This window comes from Schistocerca serialis, chromosome 4 (genome assembly GCF_023864345.2).
Source record: "Schistocerca serialis cubense isolate TAMUIC-IGC-003099 chromosome 4, iqSchSeri2.2, whole genome shotgun sequence".
In the NCBI taxonomy this organism is placed as follows: Eukaryota; Metazoa; Arthropoda; class Insecta; order Orthoptera; family Acrididae; genus Schistocerca; species Schistocerca serialis.
The window spans coordinates 634644061-634671511 of NC_064641.1; the positions used below are offsets into that span (position 1 = coordinate 634644061).

Below are 27451 nucleotides of genomic sequence, written 5' to 3' on the forward strand. Positions count from 1 at the left end.
CTGCCCTGGCCCACACTGATTGCAACCACCACGCAGAAGCACACTACTCAGTTGCTGGTGAAATACTGATAATTATTCATCTTTTACTGTTCCAGTTAATACATATCGATAAAATGGGTAATGCACTAGACTGGGAGTGCTCTATCGAATGGGCACCTAAAAGCCTGATTTAAAAATAATTTTGCTTCTAACAGGAAACCAACCGATACTTTCCATCAACGCTGGGAGTTGCGTGTAAGTGGTGATGAGCAGGTTTTGTTTGGAATGACACCACCTACATGGTGCAAATATATGCCAAACACTAGAGAACACATGCCTGATGACCCTTAGGAAAGGCACTTGTATAGTAATGTAAAATTCAAGAATCACACCAGTTTGGATTATATAAGTACGAACACCTCCAAGGGAGCTCATGTGCTGGGTTGGGGAACACTATAAGAAAAGGTAACCAACATCAATATGAAGCCTTTTACCAGAATGTGAGACTTCACTATAACCCTACTTTTATATTCACACAATCAACATTTTCTGCTATTTACATCAGTTTTAAATGTGTGAAAACAATGCCTCCCAAAAACAAAGCATGGATGACTTCAGAACTTTTTGAAAATACAGTTGCATAGTCTTGATACAAACATGGGAGCCTATAAAAAGAAAATTCTCCTATTTGTAGACTGTTGCCCTGTAAATCGTCAAAAGATATATTTATGAAATTTGCATTTGGAATTCCTGCTGTGCACAGGAGAGCTGCAAGGTATAGCTGAATGTTGGTATTACCCATGTTTTCAAAAAATTGAACATGAAATCCACTGTGGATAAGGCATTATATCTGATGGAGACGGGAAAAGGCATGGCCTCCTCTAAAGTATCAATTCTGAAAGTTCTGCATTATACAGCAAAAATGTAGAAGAAGAGGAAGGAGTCCACCATCCCAAACTACTTTACAAAAACTGGAATTCTCCAAACAGATGAAGGAAGAGTTGTTCTACCAGATCTGGGAATGATAATGGTGATAGTGTCAACTCCACTGTGGAAAACGTTGCAGTTGGGAGTATCTAGGGCAATATTTCCTGCATGTTGATGACAATACTTTCACCATAGACTGCGTGTCTGTGAAAGACATCATGGATTCTCAAACTCAGGAAAATACAACAGAGGAAGTGAGAGCAGTGATAGTCATAATAATGATGACAGTGCCGGGTCTTGCATTGTGGATGTAAACGCAGCAGCGAATACAATAAAGAAATACAGGATGTATATTAAGTCTGGGGACACTTCCAATTATTTATTGCACAAGAACTAAACATTGTACAGATGTCATACATATTACATTTTGAAGAGAAACTCTGAAAGTTTTTTTTAGAAACATTCAATATGCGTACCATGAGTGACCCGGCAAACATCAATACCGTAATTGAATTCTTGCCATACCCATCCCAACATGGCATCGTCAACTGTGCCAGTCGCTTCCTGTATTCTCTCCCAGAGCTCTGCTACATCATGTGGTAGAGGCGGTACAACACCAGATCTTTAATGTGTCCCCACAGAAAAAAGTCACGGGATGCATGATGCACCGATTTCTTTGGACTCCTTATGAATGTCTCTCATATGCCCTCCACATTCACTTCACTCACGCTGGGACATCCGCTTCTCTTTGCCGGGTGCATGCAACCTGATGTAACGAATTTGTTGTCAGTGGTAAATGGCCTTCCTTGTTGGTGGCTTCTTACTATACTTGGTTCTAAATATCCGTTTAACAGCTGAAGCACACTTGTTTTTGTCAAACTCCAACACACAGAAAGCTCGCTTCCCACATGAACGTGCCATGTTTGCGACTAGTACTATCGGCAAATTTCCAAACTATGCTGTGGCGGTGTACATGAAAAAGCTTTCAGGGTTTCTCTTCAAAATGACATATGTATGATATCTGTACAATGTTTGGTTCTTGTGCAATAAATAATTGAAAGTGTCCCTGGACTTTATGTACACCCTGTATATGTCCGCTGAGGATGTAGGCATCAAAACTTTTAAATGTATGTATGAACTAGAAGATCAGATTAAAAGCTTCACTAGAAGAAATGAAAACAAAAACAATTCTCGCCTTTTTGGTAGTATTGAAGGAGTTATCAACATGATTATGAAATGACAAAAATTTTTAAGACCAAGGTTTTCAAATAAAACTCAGTACAGTAAATAAAATGGGTTGTGATGTTTTTTGACACTTGGTGGCTGAGTGGTAAAATGCCAGACTACAGGTTCAAAGGTCTCGTGTTGTACCCCAGGCCAGTCATAGGGTTTTTATCTGTCACTTAACACTTTTTCATATCTGACAATGTTTGTTAATGTGAAAAATGTTGAGGCGCATCGGGATTCGGAAGCCTCATTAAACTGTGAGTTTTCCCATAACTATTGGAACAAGTCAATTTGAAGATCAGAGAAAGGCAATGGGATATCACCTCCAATAGGAGTCTCCACCTCCCAATAAAGCAATGTGGTGTTAAAATCAACCTGTGAGCCAAGGAAAGCTTTTCATTGATGTTTCTTGAAGTAAGTGTTTAGCAAGTAATTTCCCACCGTTTACATTTTTCTGCACTAATGGCCTTGCCACAGTGATAACACTGGTTCGCACCTGATCACCAAAAGTAAGCACTGTTGGGCTTGGCTAGCACTTGGACAGGTAACTGTTCGGGCCTGCCGAGCGCAGTTGGCAAGCAGGGTACTCAGCCCTCATGAGGCCAATCGAGGAACTACATTATCGAGAAGCAGAGGTTCCAGTCACAATAGCTGACAATGGATGGGAGAGCGGCGTGTTGACCACAGGACTCTTCGTACCCTCATCCAGTGATGCCTATCGGCTGAGGATGATGCACTGGTCAGTCAATACCCCTGGGCCTTCCGACGAGTTTGGATGGAGTTTAGTTTAATTTATATTTTTCTGCAACTAACACAGCTTCTTAAAGTGCCATAGAAAGTGTAAAAGAGGGTTTTCACTGTATATCCATATGATTATCACAGTCTCCTCTAACAGCTTCAAAACAGTGCCTTGTACATGCCATGTGAGCTTCTCTCTCATTTTCAGCCTGTAAGTCATAAGTGTATTGCGTTAATTGACATCTGACACTGGTCCCTAAATTCACCATACAATAAACAAACACAAGAAATTCTTTAACTAAAATTAACACTTTCACTGTGGAAATGCACTATATGTAAAAATTCCACAACTGAATTTGTATCAACAGCATTTAAAATGAAATTATCATGTGACTTTGTTTTTTGTCACATTTTATTTTGGTTTTTAGGTCTGTGATACAGATGAGAATAACGTTATTTTACCTGTTCTTAAACCCGTATCAGCACTAACTGTAGAAGACGCCAAATAGTTTTCAATAACATAATGCAGCTTTAGATAAAAGGATGATGTAAGGGAAGAAGTAATGTTACAGGAAAAGTTTAACATGAGCTCAACAACTCTATCAGAATAAAGTCCTCTTTGTTTTTAATCCACGGTAGTTGAGCTGAAGTCGTCAATAGCTGCAACCACAATTGTCTTATGACATTACAAGTACTGACAACATGCAAGAAGCATCAGAGTTCATTTATGCATGCATGGAAACATGAAACAGGCAGCACATGGAACACTGTTATAAAATGGCACAGTGAAGTCAGTTGAAGACAATGTAGGACTTACAGTACACAGTGTGCAGTAAGTCTTGCAAATGTATTTATGTGTAACAAATCAGTCCCAGTTTCACAAATTCTAGACTTCGTGCTGAATCTGAGTGACATACAAAACAGAGAGAGACAGACAGGTAGATTGTGGCAGAGTAGTGTGTAAAGAAAGGCCACAAAATGCTACTGGAAAGATGAGAATTTGGTCCATTCAATAACTTGTTGAAATTTAACTATAAAAGAGGCAGCTGATATTTGAGTACAACACAGAAATTTTAAAAGTGGTTAAGTGTAGACATTCAGGAGAGCGTGAGGGTGGTCTTTGAACACCAGTCAAAAACAATGAACAACTTTTTGTGATAAGTTGGTGAGAACAGCAATTTTGAGGAGAAGCTGAGCTCTTACACTCCCAGAGGTAACAAGAAAGGCTGGATTTGCGGTGTGTGCTAGACTCTCCTTACCACGCAAGTATAAGTTAGACCCACCTTTGGAAGATTCTGAATTCTGCTGTTTTGAATGTATAAGGAGGACACTTTGCCACTGGTTGCTGTTAATGTTTTAATTCCTGAAGACAATGGTAGTGAGGGCTGTCTAAAGCTTCAGAATTTTAACTAAACTGTTCAAAAGCCGAAAGGATATTGTTTACTCATATTGATACAGTAGATTCTAAAGGCACAAGAGCTCTATTACGTCAACAATAATACTAACACAACAACAATTAGACTGCAAAGAACACACAAAGCAATAATTACACATTTTGAACACACAAAAGACAATAAATTAATAATAAGAATAAAAAGAAGAATAGGAAAAGCATAAACAATAACAAAAATTATAGTAAAGCAAAAAGTAAACAAAACTTAAATGGAATACCATTATAAAATGACACAGTGAAGTCAGGATCTGGCGCATTCTCCATCAGCTCGCATTTGCCCATTTCAGTGAAGTATGTGACCTTTGTTGTTACAGATTTTGCCTTCTCTACAAACCTGAAAAAATGTGACAAAGGCTACTAAAGTGCAATACGAGGCAACAGGCTAAAATATCTGTAAAGAATATGGACACTTTTTAAAAAACCCTGCATGTACCATGAATTGAAGCAATCCTATCACACTACCTTGAGGTATGCCAGAAACTATCTTTGCTTCTGACATTGCCTCTCCATTATAAATTTTATACAGATTTCTGTTTGCTAGAAACTCTTCAATCTAACTGCATATCTGGATAATTGGAATGTACATTTTTACTAGGCAATGGTGTGAAACAGTATCATTCCGCACATTCAGTGGTTGCAGAAACAATGTTGATTTTTACGTATGAGTAGTTTAGCCTCCAGAATAGTCATCAGGCTTCAGCATAATATATGTTCCATAATACAACAAATTGAAGTCGATGAGTAAAGCCTGAAGTTCTCTGCATCAGTTTTGAGAGCCTTCTCATGGTCAGAATGACCTGTGCCACTTTCCATTCGCATGGGAAACACTGTTGTTTCGGCGAACAACAAAAAGCTGACACTAGCAGCGTTACAAGTTTCTCCATATTTTCAATGCCGAAGAATCTAATAGCCACAACTACATGTCCTGTGTCCTTTAATCAATGAAGTAATTGCAGATATTTTTCAATTCCGTAGTAATTTGTTTTTATATCTGTCCGCCCCCCCCCCCCCCCACCCCCCCAAAAAAATCTGTGTGAAGGTCAAATGCAAACTGTAAACACTTCACATATTTTATAGATAATGTTCCTACCTGACTGCTACTATCAGTGTTAACATAAACACAATGGAAAATCCAGGCTGGAATGTAACAATATTGTGAAAAGGAAAGTTGCTACTCACCACATAGCGGAGTTGCATTTGCATGTGCATGAGTGTGTATGTGTGTGTTTACCGTCTAATTCTGACAAAAGCCTTACTGGTCGAAAGCCATTATTTGTAGCAGTCTTTTTGTTGTGCCTATCTGCGACTCAGCATCTCCACTATATGGTGAGTAGCAACCTTCCTTTTAACGATATTGTTAACATAATACTGTTGATAAAACTGCAAGTTTTTTCTTCTTTCTTAATTTATTTTTAAGAGAACAATGAAGTGTCTCACTAATGCGGCTGAAAATCTTGAATCTCTCTTAAATCCTTATTTCATTATAAATAAGACGTAATTACTTACAAAGCTGAGATAATTTATTGTATCTGTTTTATTGACTTTAGACTCCACAACAACCAGTTGCAAGAAGAATATAAGTATTATTATTATTATTGTTACTATTTTCCTTTCTCAGACGTTATGTCTGGTTAAAAATGGAAAGTGACGCGGACCTTGATCAAGCGTCACATCCTTTTAACTGTACGGTATATGTTACATTGCATTTAGGAACTTTCGGGTAATTGAACATGTATCAATAATTACAGGTTTCTGTAGTTGTATATATAAGTTTGGATGTAGCTGTATTGCGTTGATGTACAGGTGGATATTGTGTGGTATGACTCCTGTAGTTAATAGTATAATTGGTATAATGTCAACTTTATCCTGATGCCACATGTACTTGACTTCCTCAGCCAGTTGGATATATTTTTCAATTTTTTCTCCTGTTTTCTTCTGTATATTTGTTGTATTGGGTATGGATATTTCGATTAGTTGTGTTGATTTCTTCCTTTTATTGGTGAGTAAGATATCAGGTTTGTTATGTGGTGTTGTTTTATCTGTTATAATGGTTCTGTTCCTGTATAATTTGTATTCATCATTCTCCAGTACATTTAGTGGTGCATACTTGTATGTGGGAACATGTTGTTTTATTAGTTTATGTTGTATGGCAAGTTGTTGATGTATTATTTTTGCTACATTGTCATGTCTTCTGGGGTATTCTGTATTTGCTAGTATTGTACATCTGCTTGTTATGTGATCTACTGTTTCTATTTGTTGCTTGCAAAGACTGCATTTATCTGTTGTAGTGTTGGGATCTTTAATCATATGCTTGCTGTAATATCTGGTGTTTATTGTTTGATCCCGTATTGCAATCATGAATCCTTCCGTCTCACTGTATATATTGCCTTTTGTTAGCCATGTGTTGGATGCGTCTTGATTGATGTGTGGCTGTGTTAGATGATACGGGTGCTTGCCATGTAGTGTTTTCTTTTTCCAATTTACTTTCTTCGTATCTGTTGATGTTATGTGATCTAAAGGGTTGTAGGAGTGGTTATGAAATTGCAGTGGTGTAGCCGATGTATTTATATGAGTGATTGCTTTGTGTGTTTTGCTAGTTTCTGCTCGTTCTAGAAAGAATTTTCTTAAATTGTCTACCTGTCCAAAATGTAGGTTTTTTATATCGATAAATCCCCTTCCTTTCTGCTTAATGTGAATCTTCCTGTTGCTGAATGTATGTGATGTATTCGATATTTGTGGCATTGTGATCTTGTAAGTGTACTGAGTGCTTCTAGGTCTGTGTTACTCCATTTCACTATTCCAAATGAGTAGGTCAATATTGGTATAGCATAAGTATTTATAGCTTTTGGCTTGTTTCTTGCTGTCGGTTGGTTGGTTGGTTGGTTTGGGGAAGGAGACCAGACAGCGTGGTCATCGGTCTCATCGGATTAGGGAAGGATGGGGAAGGAAGTCGGCCGTGCCCTTTCAGAGGAACCATCCCGGCATTTGCCTGGATTGATTTAGGGAAATCACGGAAAACCTAAATCAGGATGGCCGGACGCGGGATTGAACCGTCGTCCTTCCGAATGCGAGTCCAGTGTCTAACCACTGCGCCACCTCGCTCGGTCTTGCTGTCAATTCTGTTTTCAGTATTTTTGTTAGTCTTATTATTATTATTATTATTGATGACAGCCCAAGCACAACCATACAAAAAATATAGTAAAGCAATAAATGCTTTGAGTCAGTGAACTTACCAAACTGTCTCACTATGTGCATCAGAGATGAGTCATGAAGTAAATATTGCACTGTTATGTTTGGACAATACGCTAGGTATGTCAGCTGTTATAGGGTTCTTATGCATGCTAATAAGATGGATACTTATCCTTATATTATATGCAATGCTTGAAAATGACCAACTGTTGAACTGTTGAAGCTACCTATGAACTAAATACAATAATGAAAATATAGTGCTGCCATGGGGCACAATAGTTATGTCCTACTCAAAACATTATTCTACTTGCTCCTTTACCATTTCACTTGGGTCAACTTCAGATCTCGACTTTTAATGCTTGGAACTTTGACCTCTGACCACAATAACGAATTTATCTTCAGCTAAGAATGATGTCAGATTACTTATGCTTGGGGTCTCAAATGTAGATCGTTATATTAATCTCCAAGTACAGACTTAGGCACTGTAGTCTGTGCTAGATCAATGTATCAACAGAAATGTGAAGATATACGAGACAACACAATGTGTCTCATGAACATTTCCTTAGCTGCTGTATCTAATAGTTCATTTTCCTCAGTTACTATTTTCCCTAGGACAGAGGAAACTGCACCTCCTTCCCTAAACTTACAGGCAGAGAAGGGAGTCTGGGACAAATTTCTCTGCTGGATATATGAGACACTAGGACATTAATGAACATAAAGGGGACAAAGAATTCCATTACATGAATCATTTTTCTTGTTAGTGCTCACTTACTGTGTCTTGGGCCTTGATACTGACAAGGCATAAAATTCTCTGGTTAGCATTTGAACTTGTGCAACACTTGGCCTTCCACCAAAGAACGATTGTTAAAAAAGATGACCCAAAGACATGGGGATGGATAAGTCAATACCATGGTGAATTATGCTTCCAAAGTAATACAGCCAGTCTGCAGATCTACCTTGTTGAGAAACTTCCTGAGGTATTAAACATATGTACTACAGCTTGGCTCAAACCTATACCTCTGCCTTTTGTAGCACATGCTCTTACCAAGCGAGCTACGCAAGCACAACTCACAAGCTAAGCTCAAATCCTACCTTTACCTCTTTCCTCTATTGCAATCCAATGTACTCTCCCCCCTACTGCATAATGAAGGATTATTTCTGGAAACTGTCTCGTTATTCATTCAGAGAATTAATTCTGCTGACTATCATGGAATCTTTTTGCAGGTAAAGCTGTACAGCAAAGAGAGTCAGTCTATGAAGTGCTCATTTCAGTGGACATTACTATTAACTTCACAATGAGAAGAAGTGCCAAAGGTGTAGGAGAAGACTAATAAATTGATGACAGAGAAGACTCTGAGTGTTAAAAAAGCATGTCATACTTAGATTTTACAAATACAACTCAAACTCACTCACAACAGCCTGATTCCTGAGGCAAGTTGATGTTAAATCCAGTGCACTCCCTATGGTAAAGTTTCGGTGTAAGACAGAGAGAACTGTGTTAGGTGTTAGTAAGAGCAACATTAGCAACAGTTTCTTGCAGCAACAGGAGAAAGGAATCCTATTGATATTCTAACAAACAAATCTACAATAAAAGAGATGGATGAAGAACTGTGTATCATTTACAAGCCAAATCATATGACCTTCAGTTTTGTCCCTGATACAACCACCCTTTGAGTAGAGGTGTAACCTCTTCACTAAAAGTTTCAGTAGATTTAAAATATGTCTGCTACAGACACTAGTTTGGGGGCTTCTCTTAAACTAGTAGTCTCAATTTCTTTCTGTTAATTTACTGATGTTACATAGCGCGCAGAAGCCATTGCATATAGAAGCCATTTTAGCACCGACTTTGTACTATATTTCTATTTTACTCCTGTTTTCCATCTGAGAAAAAGCTAACCCCATAGAAGCAACCCTGTGACAGGTGAGAAATACGTTTACTGTGCTCTCATATAGCTTATAGTTTCTTAGTTTATATTAGTGTATTTGTTGCCACTCTAATATAAAAGATTTCACTCATGAACGCGAGAGACTGCATCATCTGAGCCAAAATATGTTTGTACTTTCTTGATATGAGAAACACGAACACTGTTAACTCCTTTTCATTTCAGAATTAAGTAAATAGTTGTAATATTTTATTATCTAGTACCTATTTTTAGGAAATACTCCCACTTTAGATAATTTCTGAAAAAATGTGACCTTTAGGAGTGATTTTGTAAATGAATAATCTGTTTATTCAACAATTCAAGAATTTATTCCTGTTACAAGAGTGTGATTGATCATTTGTGTGAAGTGTTCACCTTGCCATAAGGTTTTTAGACCGAGATTTAGTGTAATAGTTGCTGCAAGTTCTTTTCATTGCAGCAGTTGAAACGGGGTGGTTGTGGGGGAAGTAAGTGAGGTTCCTCAGTTGTTCTATAGGACATGCAGCAGAAATAGAAGATAGTGAGATGGGAAGGGAAGATTGTTCTTGTCCCTCAGAATGAACCATATGAGGCAAGAAAATATTTGGGCAGGTTAAGGGGAGACAAGATAAAAAGAGAGATGGGAAGTGTCAACAAGGAGCAGAAAGAAGAGGCACAGGATTTTCTTAATCAGTTTTTTCAGTACCGTGGGACGTAGAGTGTGCATGGATTTGAAATTTCCTAGGAGTTTAAAAGTGTGTTGGACCTGAACTAGAATAAGGAACATTTGTTTTTTGTGGGCTCCATCGGTAGAGCATCTGCTTGTGAAAGGTAAAGGTTCTGAGTTCAACTCCTGGTCTGGAACACAATTTTAATTGGCGAGAAAGTTACAACAGATCTGAGTTGTCTCAGTTAGATGTAGCTGAGCCACGTATTAGTATAGGTATAGACAAGACACATAAAACTTTCAGAGATTATTTGAAAAGCACAATTGCAAGCAAATAAAAAAAAGTTACTTTATTGTAACTACATCTGTTGGCCAAGAACAGTTCAATTGCTGATGTCATATCTATTTACAGGGACTCAAAATATGAAGAAAATAATTTAAACATCTTTATAAAAATATTTTGAAAAGATGCCACCTCCATCAACAAAATAAAAACAATATGGGGCACAGTGAAAGAAAAGACTGGGAGAACCACAAAGGAGAATGAGCAGCAGCAGATACCTTTAAAATAAAATGATGAATCAGTAATAGACACATAAAGAGTGGTAGATCTCCTCAAAGAGTACTTTTTATCTGTTACTGATAACATGGGGTTCACAGATTGATAAATAATTCCCTGAAATATCTGTGACCAGACTATCAATAACTTCAGTAATATGGATATGTCATATACTTCATCAAAGGTAACATCTGTCATAAAAATTTTAGCCTCAAAAACATTCTAATGATTATAATGAAATATCAATGTGTTGCGTTCTTTTGCATTTTACAATGTATTAAGTTATATATGTTACTAGACATTTAACAATGGGACATGCCTTGATTGGCTGAATTATGTTGAAATATGCCTTTGTACAAGAACGGGGATACAGAAATGAAACCGAGCTGTCACTCAGTTTTACTTCTGCTAGTATTCTCAAAAATTAAAAAATTAATTAATTTGCGAATAAGTGGCTTATAAACTATCTGCTCACAAACAACATACTTACTTTAATTTCTGAAGGGTGGCAGTATTTAAAACACTATTTGCGTATACAGTGAAAACACACTTAATTTGTTAGATGAATTATGGCTTATTAATGTGTTTTCTGTGACTTTTGAGAGACGTATGAGCCTTATTTATAATATCCATTTAAGAAAATTGCAATATAACGGTACCACTAGTCATGCTGCAAAACGTTTTAACTCACATACATCAAGGAGACAACAGTCATGGATCACCTCCTAATATCATGTCGGACCTCCTTTTGCTCGGCATAGTGCAGCACCTCGATATGGCACGGACTCAACAAGTCGTTGGATATCTCTGCAGATATACTGAGCCATGCTGCCTTTATAGCCACCCGTAATTGCAAAAGTATTGGTAGTGCAGGATTTTGCGTATGATCTCACATCTCGATTATGCCCAATAAATGTTCGATGGAATTCGTGTGGGACGATCTGGGTGGCCAAATCATTCACACGAATTGTCCACAATGTTATTCAAACCAACTGCGAACAACTGCGGGCCGGTGATATGAAGCACTGTCATCCATAAAAAGTCCACTGTGGTTCAGGTGGACCAGAGGACCAATTTATTTCATGTAACCACAGCCCACACCATTATGGAGCCACCACTAGCTTGCACAGTGCCTTATTGATAACTTAGACCCATGGCTTCATGGGGTCTGTGCCAAACTTGGACCATACCATCAGCTTTTACCAACTGAAATTGGGGCTTTCCTGACCAGGCCATGGTTTTCCATTTGTCCAGGGTCCAACCAATATGGTGACGAGCTCAAGAGAGGCACTACAGGCAATGTCACGCTGTTAGCAAAGGCACTGGCATTGGTCATCTGCTGCCATAGCCCATTAACGCCACATTTCGCCGCACTGTCCAAACAAATACTTCCTTCGTAGATCCCACATTGATTTTTGTGGTTATTTCATGCAGTGTTGCTCATCTGTTAGTACTGACATCTCTATGCAAATGCTGCTGCTCTCGGTTGCTTACTGAAGATCATCTCATTCGTTTACTGAAGATCATCGACCACTGCATTGTCCGTGGTGAAAGGTAATGCTTGAAATTTGGAATTCTCGGCATTCTCTTGACACTGTGGATCTTGGAATATTGGATTTGCCAACTATTTTCGAAATGGAATGTCCCATGCTTCTAGCTCCAACAACTATTCCATGTTCAAAAGTCTGTTGATTCCTGTTGTGTGGTCATAATCACATCGGAAACTTTTGCACATGAATCACCTGAGACCAGATGACAGCTCCACCAGTGGACTGCCCTCTTATACCGTGTGCAAGCGATACTAGCGCTATCTGTGCAGGTGCATATCGCCATCCCATGACTTTTGTCACCTCAGTGTATGACTTTTGTCACCTCAGTGTATCTCTAAGAATATGAAAAGAGTCTTAACATGACAAGCCAAGGGATTAGGCTGCCATTCACCTCTAAATGAGAAATAGTTACATTTAAGGTCCCTGAAGTTCTAGCTTATGGCCACTGCTTTTTCTTAAGTATATTTATGCTCTTCCAACAGTTTCATTGCCAGATAATAAATCTGTTTTATTTGCAGATAATAAAATACTAGGGCAAAATGGCAAGTGAAATGCAGTTGTCGGAAGTTCTGTTGAAAATTTTCCCACTGACATATAATGGTTCGCAGCCAATTAATTGTCACTAAAATTGAAAATACTCACTGTACACTGTTCAGAACCAGTGAACAATTTTCACCCACCATAAGTATATGATATTATTGATGTCATAGATTCTTGAAATCACACTTCATAATAATAAACATTGCAGGGATAAGCATACCACAAAACTGCTTACATTCATAAACACCTTGATGTTTGTCCACTTTCATTCCATAACTTCCCACTTTCATTCCATAACTTCATATGGCATCATATTTTGAGATAACTCCACAAGCCAAGACAAAGTTGCTTGCTCCAAAGGTGTCTAGGTTGAATCATTTGTAATGTGAATTCAAGAACATCCTCAAGACACCTGTTCAAAGAATTTGATACACTAACTACTGTTTCTGTGTGTATTTATTCCTACATAAAATCTGTCACAGATAATATATCCTTCTTTTTTAGCCAATAGCTTGGTTCATGAATCTAATAATATGAATAAGAACAATTTGCATAAATAGTTAAAAAGCACTTACTTAGGAGGAACATTATTAAGGGAAAAATTTTGCGATACAAAGTTTAGCTTGTAATAAAGAACAGTTTAAGGGGAGTCTGAAGGACTTATCAACGGAAAACTCCTCCACTCCAACAACACTTTTTCATAGTAAAAGCAAGTGGTGTATAGCACTGTTGACATAATTCATGATGTGAAGTAGCATATGTGGGATCCTGCCCACTCGTCTAACATAGGGTGCCTAGGAAGTTGTTTTCTCAGATAGCTACACAACATTCAAGCAAATCTTATTAATGGAGTTCATTATAGTAAATTAAATTGACAATACCTAACTTGTGTATGTACAAGATGGGTTGCAAGCAATTGGCGACATGCAAATAATCAATATCCTTCGACATATACAATTTCCATGCAAGCAAATCGCACAAGCTCATAAGTCACTGCTATAGAATTTATACCACAGCTCGTCTTCTGGTGCGGCTCTTCTAGTGCGGCCGAGCCTAGCTGGAGCAGCGCTTATATTCTCTTCATGATCAATTTCTTTCAAATTTTTACACAATGCTCTAAGAAACATTCAGACAGACACTGGCTGTGTATTTTTAAATATATGTAATATATAAATATTTATTTAATATAAAAAGATTCAATGCTCTTAGCAGAAGTCTCATAAATTTCTTGATTGTTTTGCTTCAAACTGTTACAAGATACTCTACTAACATTCAGAAGGACATACATTACAATTTTTTTAAACAACATTGTAAAGATTTTCTTTTACAACTGACTGCAAGAAAGGAAATACTGTGCTGTGAAAATGTGTGGTTTTGATTCCATTCGCGCAGTCAGTTTTAACTGAATCATCCGTAACTATGCAATCCCTATCTGTTGACTATTTAAAACTATGACGAGAAATACTGTCACTGAAGCTACTATCCTCACAGATGCAGCAGTTGGGGATGTGTCTCTTTAGCCCTTGTATTAATGATCCAAACCTGTTTACTCACTCATTTTAAGCGACTTAATTTCCCAATCAAGGTTTCATTCACAGTAACTATAAACAAGGCTTGAGGTTAGAGGAGGGGGGGGGGGGGGGGAGGAGGAGATGGACAGAAAGTGGGAGGGAGAGAAAATAACAGAGACAGTTGTGGAAGGAGGAGAGGGACACTGAAAAAGGTGAGGAGGAAATGAAAGAGATGGACAGTGACAGAGTGGAGGAGAACGAGAATAGGGAGGAGTGGGGGAGCAGAATGAGGAAATGCAGAAAGAGGGAGGAGGAGGAGGAAATGGACACAGAAATGCGGCAGAAGCAGATTACGATGTATAAGGGGCATTCAAAAAGAAACGAGCCAAAGGCATAATTACAGAAACGAGTACCTTTATGTTAGAAGTATTGACCCTGGCTGCTGAGACACTTGTCCCACTGTAACACAAGGCGGTGAACAGCTGTCTCATAAAATTCCCGGGGCTGTAATGTAAACCAGTTCTGCATGTACAGCTGGACGTCATCGTCCACACGAGTGCAGGAAAGGTTATGCTGATGTTCTTCTTTGACAAAGATGGCCCCCTTCTGATTCACTTCCTGCAGCATGAAACAACAGTGTATGCCCAGCGTTATTGGCAAACCTTGACCATGCTTCACAAAGCGATCAAATCGAAACAACAAGGCAATCTCACCCGTGGTGTCATTTTACTGCACAACAATGCAAAGCCTCATATGGCCAACACATTCGCGGCACTCCTGCAGAAATTCAAATGGGAGGTTTTTGTCCACCCTCCATACATTCTGGTTCTGTCTCCCCATGATTAAGCCATTTTTGGTCCCCTTAAATAGGCTCTGAGGGGCATACGATTCACCTTGGACGACGACGTCCAGCTGTAAGTGTGAAACTGGTTAACATCACAGCCATTCACCGCCTTGTGTCACAGTGGGACAAGTGTTTCAAAAGCCAGGTTCAATATATCTAACATACAGATACTGGTTTCTGTAATTATGCCTGCGGCTCGTTTCTTTTTGAACACCCCTTATACTTTGATTTGCTGAGCTTGGCTGAGTATCAAACTACTATCTGTCTATTTTCATGACGTGCCCCACAGCTCTTATATATTTGAAAAATTCATGTTGCTGCCTCGAGCTGTTGGTAAAATACTTTATTTACACAATCAGTTTCAGTCATCTGACCATCATCAGGTTCATAAAGGTATTTACAACATCAAGTTAGGCGAAATAGGAAATCATCGTCGTAAGGTGATAAAACCATATCATAATATAAGTTGCATCATAAATTTATAGAGATTGTACTAGGCAGCGTACTCATTCACATCCGAACTAATCGGCTTTAACGCGGTGAACAGATTCACACCATTTACGCTGGTTTTGTGATTTTATCACCTGACGATAATGCTTTTGTATTTCGCCTAACATGATGCTGTGATACTTTTACGAACCTGATGATGGTCAGATGACTGGAACTGGTTGTGTAAGCAAAGCATTTTACCAGCAGCTCGAGGGAGTATTATGACTTTTTCAAATACTATCTGTGTGTTTATAGCTTCTGACGATGCCTGCTGTGTTAAAAAGAAATGTTTGGCACATGTCTTACACCATTGTCTTATGCCTACAAATCAGCAAGGATACAAATACTGGCTGTGAAAGCCTGCATCGTATGATCCTCTGGTACAGTTTTGACGGGTTCTAAAATGAGGGGGGGAATGAATGCACCATGCGCTCTCAACATTTCAGCCGTGAGTTTTGGTGCCGGTCACGTACCGACAACATTCCTGTCGATTACGCTCTCTCGGTATCCGCTGTCAACTCTTTGCCAGAGTGACAGTAAGAAGTGACCGAAACACAGGCCCCACCCCTGCTGTAATCTGATATGTAGCAGCAAGCTGTGTCTGGAGGTGCACGTGTCATGGCCGTCGGCCCTGCCACAGGTAAAAGGATTGTTGCCGTAATCACCTTACCTGCCACAGAAGCCAGTCCACGCAGAAGTCTCCTGACATATAACAGAACTACTACAATACTTATTTAGATTGTACTTTACACACACACACACACACACACACACACACACACACACACACACCAAATCAGTTGGTTCTATTGAGAAATTCATCAATGGAGTAGAAGGAGTTGGCCACCAATAAATCCTTTAGGCTTCTCTTAAACTAAATTTCATTGGTTGTTAAGCTTTTTATGGCTGTTGACAAGTTATTGAAAATATGTGTTCCTGAATAATGCACATCTTTTTGTACAAGAGTAAGTGACTTTAAATATTTGTGAAGATTATTCTTATTTCTCGTATTGATTCCATGAATTGAGCTGTTGGTTTGAAAACAGTGATATATTTTTAATGACAAATTTCATAAGGTTGGTTGGTTTGTTTGGGGAAGGAGACCAGACAGCGTGGTCATCGGTCTCATCGGATTAGGGAAGAATGGGGAAGGAAGTCGGCCGTGCCCTTTCAGAGGCATTTGCCTGGAGTGATTTAGGGAAATCACGGAAAACCTAAATCAGGATGGCCGGACACGGGATTGAACCGTCGTCCTCCCGAATGCGAGTCCAGTGTCTAACCATTGCGCCACCTCGCTCGGTATTTCATAAGGGAATAAATATATTGGGAAGCAGTAGTTAGTATCCCTAGTTCCCCAAACAGGCCTCTGCAGGATGTTCTTGAGTTCACACCACATATAACTCTTATTGCACGTTTTTGTGCCCTGAAAACTTTAGCTTGGCTTGATGAATTACCCCAAAAAATAGTCCCATATGACATTATGGAATGAAAGTAAGCATAGTATGCCAGCTTTTTCATTTTTATATCCCCTATGTCTGACAGAACTGCAAATAGAGATTTGTTTAGACACTTTAGCAGTTCTGTGGTGTGCTCTTCGCAGTTGAATTTATTATCAAGCTGTAATCCCAAGAATTTAAACACTGTACACTTCTTCTATCTGCTTGTCATCATATGTTAGATATATACACATGGGACACCCCTTACAAGTTCTGAACTGCATGAAGTGTGTTTTTGCAAAGTTTAGTGACAAAGAATTGTCTAGGAACCAGTGATAATGTCCACAAATATTTTATTGGCCAATCTTTCTACACTTAATTTGCTATTTATTGCAACATTTGTATCATTGGCAAACAAAACAAACTTGGCATCTGGTAATGTCACTGATGAAAGGCCATTGATATACGGGAAAAAGTAAGGGCCCTAAGATGGAACCTTGTGGGACCCCACATGTAATTAGTTTCTGGTTGGAAGATGCCTGATAACTTAATACATGTCTCTTTCCTAATAACACCCTTTGCTTCCTGCCAGAGATATAAGATTTGAACCATTTTGCAGCGTTTCCTGTTACACCATAATATTCTAATTTACCTAAAAGGATATTGTAATTTACACAGTCAGATGCCATTGAAAGATCACAAAATATACCAGTTGCCTGCAATTTTTTGTCTGATGAATTAAGTACATTTTCACTGTAAGTGTAGATACCCTTCTCAATATCAGAACCCTTTAAAAATCCGAACTGCAATTTTGGCAGTATGTTATTTGTGATAAGATGGTTATAAAGCCAACTGTATATTATCTTTTCTAAAATTTTCGCTATGGAAGTTACTTGAAATGTCTGGTCTGAGGTATCCCATGGCAGCATCTACAGAACCTGACAACCCCCATCTTTTCAGTAATACTTATGTTAAATAGTTCTGCAACACTATACACATCTGTCACCAATGTATTATTCACTCTTAATGCTATTTGCCCCTCTTTATGTCTGATTCTACCATCTCCTCCTTGACTATATTCCACATTGTCTTATATATGCTTTGGTGTCCGTATTACAGTCTTTAATATTTTGTGCTATAGCATCAACATCATATCTGTTTCAGATTGACAGATACAATTTTCTTTTTCTTTTACAAGATACCACTATTCTTTGAGTAATCTATGGCTTTTTTGTAGACTTTGCTCTAACCTTGATAAGTTTTGGGGGAAAACAATGTTCAAATAAGGTAAGCAATTTATTAGCAAACGTGTTATATTTTTCATTCATGCCATGAGCACTGTCAACATCACTCCAGTGAATGTCTCTGAGGAGTGTCCTAAAATAATCAATTTTTGGCTTATTGATGACCCTCTTGAGATCAAATTTAACAGATTTTATATCCTGTTCAGTATTAACATGTAACAGAAGAAACTGCATGTCATGGTCTGAGAGGCCATTCCCTACTGGTTTCGCAATAAAATTTTGTTCATTGGACTTTTCTATAAAGATATTATCAATTGCTGTCTGTGAGCAATTGGCTACCCTTGTTGGGAACTTTACAGTGGGAATTACATTGGATGACAGTGTTACTAATTCGAATAAGCTCTTATTGGGACAGTCTTTAAGGAAATCTACATTGAAATTACCAGCAACCACTATTTCTTTGCTTTTGGTTGTTAAATGGGTCAGTACAACCTCAAGGTAGTTTATGAACAGATTAAAGTTACCTGCCGGTGTCCGATATACACTTAATATTATGAAGGCTTTTTTATGAAATTCTACTTCTGTTGCACATGCTTCTATATGCTGCTCTAAGCAAAATTTATGAATGTCTATGTTCTTAAATTTATGACACTTCCTGATGAATGTAGCAACTACTCCTTTCCCCATTTCTGCTCTACGAAAGTGAGATGCTAACCTAAATCCTGTAACACTTAAAAGTTCTATACCAATGGTCACGGATGTTCAGAGAGGAAGATTACGTCAGCTGGGTTTGAGCACTCTAATTCATCTATGTAGATAATAAATTCATTAATTTTATTTCTCAGTTCTCGAATATTTTGATGCAATAAAGATAGCTGACATTTAACACTGATTGAGTTAAAATTGGATAGAGTTGAAATTTCTGATGATTGTTGAAAATTCTTAACCAACAGCTGTTTATGCTGATATAATAAGCTAGAATTATGTTTTTTGGTTTCTTTCTCAAACTGAAGGTTTCTCTCAATCCTAACCTCTCTTAAAACTTGGTTTCTTTCTGTCCTCCCTGTCTTAAAACAGGGTCTTTTCTGAACCATACAAACCTGGTATTTTATCACTCATGACAGTGCCTCCCCCCTTTAACTTCCCTGCTATTTTATCAACCAGTTTACCCTTCCCTTTCCTGTTGAGGTGAAGGCCATGGCTAGTATAATACCACCTATTGAGAGAATCAACAGGAACCATACCAATGTGTGACAGTGCACCCAACATAAGCAGCCGTTCCAACTCCAAATTAACTCTCCTGACAGAAGAGTTCAAATGAGGTCGGTCATGGTGCTTTCACTTGGAAAGATTTTTGTTCCAAAGCGTGTTCAGTAGCACATTTTACTAATTACTTGGCACATAAATGCACCTCGAAGAATGGTTGTTTAAGATGTACAAGACAAACCCTTACAGCAGTGAGCTTCAAGAGAAGAGGAATTATTTATCCCCCATAAAAGTTACATAACAGGGAATACGAGTGATTCTTCAACTGGGCTCAGAGCTCAAACTCCTGAGTTCAGCAATGCTATTGAAATATGTCTTTACAGGATTTATGAGTTGTGTTTTCTATAGTTTTTTTATAACAGAAATATAAAGTTTAGGATCTTTAACTACATAAAATCGGCAATTGAAAAATTTCACTGGCTGGATAAGAGAAATATGGAAAACAGAGATTTTTTTATTTTAAATTGTCTTGCTAAATGCAAATTGTATTATAGTTGCAGAACAATATACGAAGATTTAAGTCTTGTAAAATTCTTTCAAAACTTAAGGGACTAAAAAAATGTGTAGTTCATTTACATCGCGCTCAAGTATGAAATTATAAAAAAAACTTAGTTACAATGCACTAATAGATTTCACTGTTTTCCATTCATCACTATACCCCACTTAGCTGAAAGGAAGTAACATGTTAAATCTGAGCAAAATAGTAGCATTTATAACAGCAGTAGATGTGCTGACAGCATATTGAAGATGTTTACAATCTCACATTTTTCTTGAAGATATAATTGTTCAGTGCATAGATGATATTCACTTACAATTTTCTGTAATCGGATGCAAAATATGGTAGTGGTTAAGACTTTGCAGACCAAGCCCAAGCATAGCTCCGGCCACAACTTTGTGTTAAAAAGATCACACCTGATTGCAGGAAGGACCACAATTTTCTTGACACGCGAACCACTTATCACTCTAAAACTCGAATAATTTTGTATGAGAACAATGTACAGACATCTCATGACCTGTCCTGCCACGGATGTTGTCTTCTATTGTCAAATACTAGAATTATTTCAGAAAGAAACACTAATGAACATAACTGCTGCTTTCGTGAATGGCTGAGCCATTACAATGTACTGATGTAATTTCGTATGCGTACTTATTGGATTTCACAGAAGAAGAAGAAGAAGAAGAAGAAGAAGAAGAACTTTATCAATCAGTAAGTGCTGCTAAGTACAATACTATGTATCTTTTCTCTCGCCAAACTAATTATATTTTTATACAAGTGCCACAGATATGATACACGAATCAGGGTGGCAATCAATAAAACAAAGATGTTTCTCATTGCAGTATGATTTTATGAAATCTCAAACACCAACTTTCTCCTCAGTGTGAAAATATTTTGTTGGTTTGCTCCTACATAAGCAGAAATGATTATCATAATAAAATAAGATACATCAGAGCTTACATGGAAAGATTTAAGTGCTCATTTTCCCGCACACTGAGAGTGGAACGGTAGAGACATAGCTTGAAGCTGGTTCAATGAATCCTCTGGCAGGCATTTAACTGCTAATTGCAGAGTAATCGTGTAGATGTAGGTGGATGAAATTGCCAACCCTCTTCTATTATTTGTCCATAGCCCAGAGACTTGTTAAATAACTAAGGGGCTTTTACCAACTTCCAGAAATGATAAATTTGAAATAATAAGTAACTGCTGTTAGTTGAGTTTGAGCTGACTACCTGCAGCATGGGTGTCACAGATGCTAACTGCTATACCACATTGATGGCACTGGAGCCCGCAGCAATTTGCAGGAGCTACCCAGACATATATGCAATGGGACAGTCCACAGATCATTAACTATTCTTCAGGCATAAGAGTATAAGTCGCAACTGAAGGAACTCAACCACATTCTTCAAAAAGTTTCCATTTGCATATATGTGATCCAATGAAGAATAATAAGTCCTCTAACATTCTCAATACACATAAATGATTCATCAGCCAGGAGATCAGCAACACTACAAGACTGTTCACTGATGATGTTGTCTATGGGAAAGTATTGCTATAGGTTGATGCTAACTGCTACACCACACTGATGGCACCAGAGCTCATGGCAATTTGCAAGAGCTGCCCAGACATACACTATGTCATCAAAAGTATCCGGACACACCTAAAAACATACGTTTTTCATATTAGTTGCTGCCACCTACTGCCAGGTACACCATATCAGTGACCCCAGTAGTCATTAGACATTGTGAGAGAGCAGAACGGGGCGCTCTGCAGAACTCGCGGACTTCAAACGTGGTCAGGTGATTGGGTGTCACTTGTGTTATATGTCTGTATGCAAGATTTCCACACTCCTAAACATCCCTAGGCCCACTGTAATAGTGAAGTGGAAACGTGAAGGAGCACGTACAGCACAAAAGTGTACAGGCCGACCTCGTCTGTTGACTGACAGAGACCGTCGACAGCTGAAGAGGGTCCTAACGTGTAATAAGGAGACATCTATCCAGACCATCACACAGGAATTCCAAACTACTTCAGGTTCCACTGAAAGTACTATGACAGTTAGGTGGAAAGTGAGAAAACTTGGATTTCGTGGTTTAACGGCTGCTCATAAGCCACACATCACGCCGATAAATGCCAAACGACACCAGCAGATCTAACCGATCGACATCGATACGTCTCCTCAGTGCAGCACTCGGTGTAGAATGGGCTGCCATTCCCCAAGAAACCTTCCAGCACCAGATTGAATGTATGCCTGCGAGAGTGAAAGCTGTCATCAAGGCTAAGGGTGGGCCAATACCATATTGAATTCCAGCATTACCGACGGAGGGTGCCACGAAGTTGTAAGTCATTTTCAGCCAGGTGTCCAGATACTATTGATCACATAGTGTATATGCAATGGGACGGTGCAAAGATCATTTGCTATTCTTCAGGCATAAGGTTATAAGTCACATCTGGAGGAATTCAACCATATTCTTCGAAAAGTTTCCTTTTGTATATATGTGATCCAAGGAAAAGCAATAGGTCCTCTAACATTCTCAATACACATAAATGGTTCATCAGCTAGGAGATCAGCAACACTACAAGACTGTTCACTGATGATGTTGCCAACGGGAAAGTATTGCTATAGGTTGATTACAAGGAAGTGCAGAAAGACTTTAACATAATTTTCGTTCATTGTAATGAATGGGGCAGCTCTCTTTGTGTATAAATGAAAGATAATACCTACAACAAAGAGAAAGAATTTATTACGGATTACTGGTAAAATTTTTGAGCATGTCACATTTTATCAATATTTACGGGTAATACTATGAAACAATATGAAATAAGATGATCATGTAAAATCGGTATTAGATAAAACAACTGCAAGATTTAGATCTGTTGGAAGGGTAACAAATCTGTAAAGGAAATCGCATACTAGACACCAGTGTGACCAATTTCAAAGTAATGTTCCAGTGTTTGGAGACTATGAAGTAGTCATGGGCAGAGACAGTGAACACATTCAGGGAGAAGCTGCTAGGATCGGTATGGCCCATACAAAATTGTGACTGAAATGCTTGAGGATCTTAAATGGGAATCCTTGGAATAAAGAAAACATAGTCCCTGGGTAATTTTTCCCTCGCTCAATACGTGCATGGATTGGGAAAGAAAATCAATATTTGTATGCATTACCCTCTGCCAAGTCTATACAGTGGCACACAGAGTATATATGTAAATGTAGAGGTTCAAGGAGGTGAATGGTATGCTAAACAGTGCAATCTGGGGCACAGTTTAAATTTGGCAGGAAGTTTCATCTCAATACATGTTCTGCTTCGCTATGGAAGGAATCCTCTAGTTTCAGCTAAGACAATCTCCACAATATTCTTTCTGTCAGGAATGTTAGTACTGCAATCTATGTAGGAAAACTTCCCTGACATTTAGAAACCAAAAGAGAGGTACTGGCAAAAGTAAAGTTATGAGGATAGGTTGTGAGTCGTACCTGGTTAGTTCAGTCGGTAATAGTATTGCCTACAGAAGGAAAGGTTTAGGGTATGGCACACGACTTGAATATGACAGGAAGTTTCATAACAGTGCATAGTCCACTGTAGAGTAAAAGATTCATCCTTCAGTATGAAGAGGATTTACAAAACTCCAATGAGCAGAAAGATGAAAAAACTGCATGGAACAGTGCATTAAAATCACATGGCATCGTTGCAGCAGATTCACCAGAGTAAATCTTCTAAAGAAACGGCATGATTAAAACCATGAGGCTTTGTGAGAACAGCCAGTGTATTTGTTGTTTTAATTTGATGGCTCAAATGGCTCTGAGCACTATGGGACTTAACTTATAAGGTCATCAGTCCCCTAGAACTTAAAACTACTTAAACCTAACTAACCTAAGGACATCACACACATCCATGCCCGAGACAGGATTTGAACCTGTGACCATAGAGGTCGCATAGTTCCAGACTGTAGAGCCTAGAACTGCTCGGTCACCCCGGCCGGCCTTTAGTTTGATGATCACATTCACATATGGTACAGATAACACGAGTCTACAGGACTTTGTTGTCACAAGGCATTTAGGCATTTTACAGGCTAGCACAAAATGGACCTATTGAACATTTTATGCACAGCATGTGTGTTTGGAGTGTACAGGCACTCAACAGTGAGGTTATCAGCACCCTTACAATATTACAAGAAACAAATGTGGATAAAATGGCTAAAACTGTTATTGCACATTGTGGAGGAAACCTACAAAATGACACTCGTTCACTCACTCCCAATTCAATAGTATTGAGTCACGCAATCTGTCTATCTCACACACCTGATGACAACAGAGAAAGGGTGAAAGGTGCTATACCTGGGATTAAAACATAAGTTAAATGATAGAGCAGCTAAAAGAAAGATAAGGGAAATGTGACTGGATGACCACTTATAAAAAACATGGGTGAGCCAGTCACCCTTATTAATGTATTAAAGACACCTCCCTAAAATCTTAGGAAACATGTTTGACATATCTCAAGGTTGTAAAATGCTTACCACATTAGTTTGAAAGTCACTTAAAATAGAGGGCAGATCTGTCAGTAAATCTGCCGCTGCCCTCTGGCCTGAAAATAAAACACAGTCTAATAAAATATGGTGCACAATGATCTGTATGCCACAAGCACCACACGTTTGAGGGTCCTCTCACCGTAGCAAGAAGCCATGTGTCATAGGGCTGTGGTCTATGTGAAGCCAAATAAGGACATAGTCCTGCTTGCATGGCTGGTAGGTGGTATGCCATGGCTGCATTGTGGGCTTTACTAGATGGAGGTTATGTTCTGTCACTTCCAGCCATTTGTCTTCCCACTGAAGCATGACTCTGTACCTCAACAGTGAAACAATAGTGGCAGGTGGCACACTGAATTAACTGAGGACTGCGACACACCTCCTTGACTGCTACATCTGCACATGAGCTCTGGTACCCAGCACAGGAACACCTCCTTCCTCAGCATGTGTAGCTGGAAGAGGGTGTCCTGGATATTCTGGACTACCTTATTTGCTGGGTACAAGCAGTGTGGAGTGTGAATGACACTCAGGAAATTGGAACAGACAGGGAATTTGTACTCAAGGCACATTCATGCACTCCAGTGCCCACAAGATCATGAATAACTCCACACTGAAGACAGTAAACTTGTGTGTGGCAATTGGATCTTGAGGACATGGTCAGGGAGAACAACAGAGCAACCAACGGAGCCCCCTGTTTAGAGCCATCCTTAAATACAGCTACAGACTTGTGCTCAGACAAAATGTCATAAAATAAAGTACTAAAAACAAATGCAGGAGTGAAAACTCTGCTGCACTACACTAAATCTAACATTACTCTGGGCCTCTGCAGTAACCAGGGTGGCAGGCAGTTAAAATTCTGCATTTGAGGTTGAACTTGCTGCACATCAAGTGACTCCAATTCACACTTTGTGCAGATCTCAAATGGCCTTGTTGCCCATGGACGATTGGTAAAGAGACATTCTGTAGCTGGATGAGCAACGGTATAGTAAGCTGGTAAATTGGGAGTAGCGAGGAACTTACATGCTTGCCACATTATGAGGGGTTGCCGCCAGATGATAAGTGGCAGTTCATCACCCTCAGCACAGACACTGGGTATGGGGCTGGTCTCTTAAGCATTCATGGTCAGCCAGATCCCCTCATGGTGTATAGTGTCAATGATCTTCAGGTAAGTAGGCCTCACTGATCCATACGCTGAGCACCCATAGTCCAGCCACGATCGCATGAAGGCTCTATAAAACTAGAACAGACGTGCCCTGTCCACTCTCCAAGACCTGCGCCCCCAACATCTCAAGATATTCACTGGCCTTTGGGCCTTGCTTTCAGGTCCGATCAGGGCAATTCTGAATCTAAAATGAGGCCCACAAATCTCACAGACTCTTCAAAGGGAGAATGATGTCCCAAATATGCAATTCAGATAAATTTCAAATATGGTGAGAATGATTACAACGAACATACGCACACTTCTCTGCAGAAAACCCATCTTCACAGCCCACTCCTCTAGTCTATGCACTGTACGTTGCAACTGATGAATTCCTGATGTGATACTGGAGGAGGAATAGAAAACTGTAAAATTGTCCACAAATAAGGAGCACTGTACAGGACTCCTTACTAAGTTATGCTGTTTACGGCTATTGCAAAGAGGGTAACACTTAAAACACTGCCCTGAGGAACACTGTTCTCCTGTTCACAACGATCTGACATCAAACCACCAATTCGGGACCTAAAAATGTGCTTAGACATGAAGAATTGTATGAAGATGAGGAGGTGGCCACAGATTCCCCATTGGTGGAGCTGCAACAGAATAGTGTGTCTTCAAGTAGTGTTGTACATCTTACTGATATCAAAGATTACATCAATACAGCATTGGTTAAAGTCTCCTCAATAACTGCCTCTAGCAGGGTCAAATTGTTGACAATGAGTCAAAATCGCCTGAATCCACAATGAGAGTGGCTAAGGAGTTGCTTGGTCTCTAACATCTGAGCTAGACAATGGTGAACCATTTGTTCCATGGTCTTTCCTACAAAGCTTGTCAAGATGATGCTCCAGTAACTGCTGGGGCCATTCAGCCCTTCCCTGATTTGAGAAGTATTAAAACAGCCTCTCCCCATGAGTTAGGAATGGCCTGTCTGCCATATCAAATTGAAAGATTCGTGGAGGATTCCCTCTGATGCCGCTGGCAAATGTCAAAGGATGCTGTACTGGATTTGGTCATGACTGGGTGCAGTATCACAAGCCTCAGACAGTGCTGAATCCAGTTCCACATGGATAAAGGGCAGTTGTAAGAGTCAGAGTTGTTGGATCTGAAGTCCAACTCTCCCCTCTCCACAGTCACATGGTAGCAACAGAATGCCAATCCTTGTAGCCTTTGCAAAATGCTATGCCAATGTCTGAGTGATGTCTCCGGGCATTGCATGGTGACACCCATGTTTCAGCACTGCTACAGTTGGTAATCCACTGTATGTACCAGAAATCTTCCGCATGGTTCCCCACACTTTTGTACAATAAGTGGAATGGTTGAAAGAGTCCAGGAACTCTTGCCATGACATTTTCTTTCTCTCATTATTTACATGTCGACTGCTGGCTTTTGTGACTCGAAAGGCTGTGGGGTTTTCCACCATTGGGCAGCATATACAGGGTGAGTCACCTAACGTTACCGCTGGATATATTTCATAAACCACATAAAATACTGACGAACCGATTCCACAGACCGAACGTGAGGAGAGGGGCTAGTGTAATTGTTCAATACAAACCATACAAAAATGCACGGAAGTATGTTTTTTAACACAAACCTAGGTTTTTTTTAAATGGAACCACGTTAGTTTTGTTAGCACATCTGAACATATAAACAAATACGTAATCAGTGCCGTTTGTTGCATTGTGAAATGTTAATTACGTCCGGAGATATTGTAAC

The 27451-nt window shown here is 39.1% G+C and overlaps 1 protein-coding gene across 1 annotated transcript in view; it reads right to left on the minus strand.

Moving 5' to 3' along the window:
* Window positions 1–27451, minus strand: part of LOC126475475 (serine/threonine-protein kinase PLK4) — a 245383-nt gene that overhangs the window by 33317 nt on the left and 184615 nt on the right. The window contains exon 11 of the mRNA XM_050103366.1: window positions 4543–4658. Within this exon, the coding sequence (XP_049959323.1) occupies window positions 4543–4658 (116 nt within the window). The remainder of the gene's footprint in view (window positions 1–4542; window positions 4659–27451) is intronic.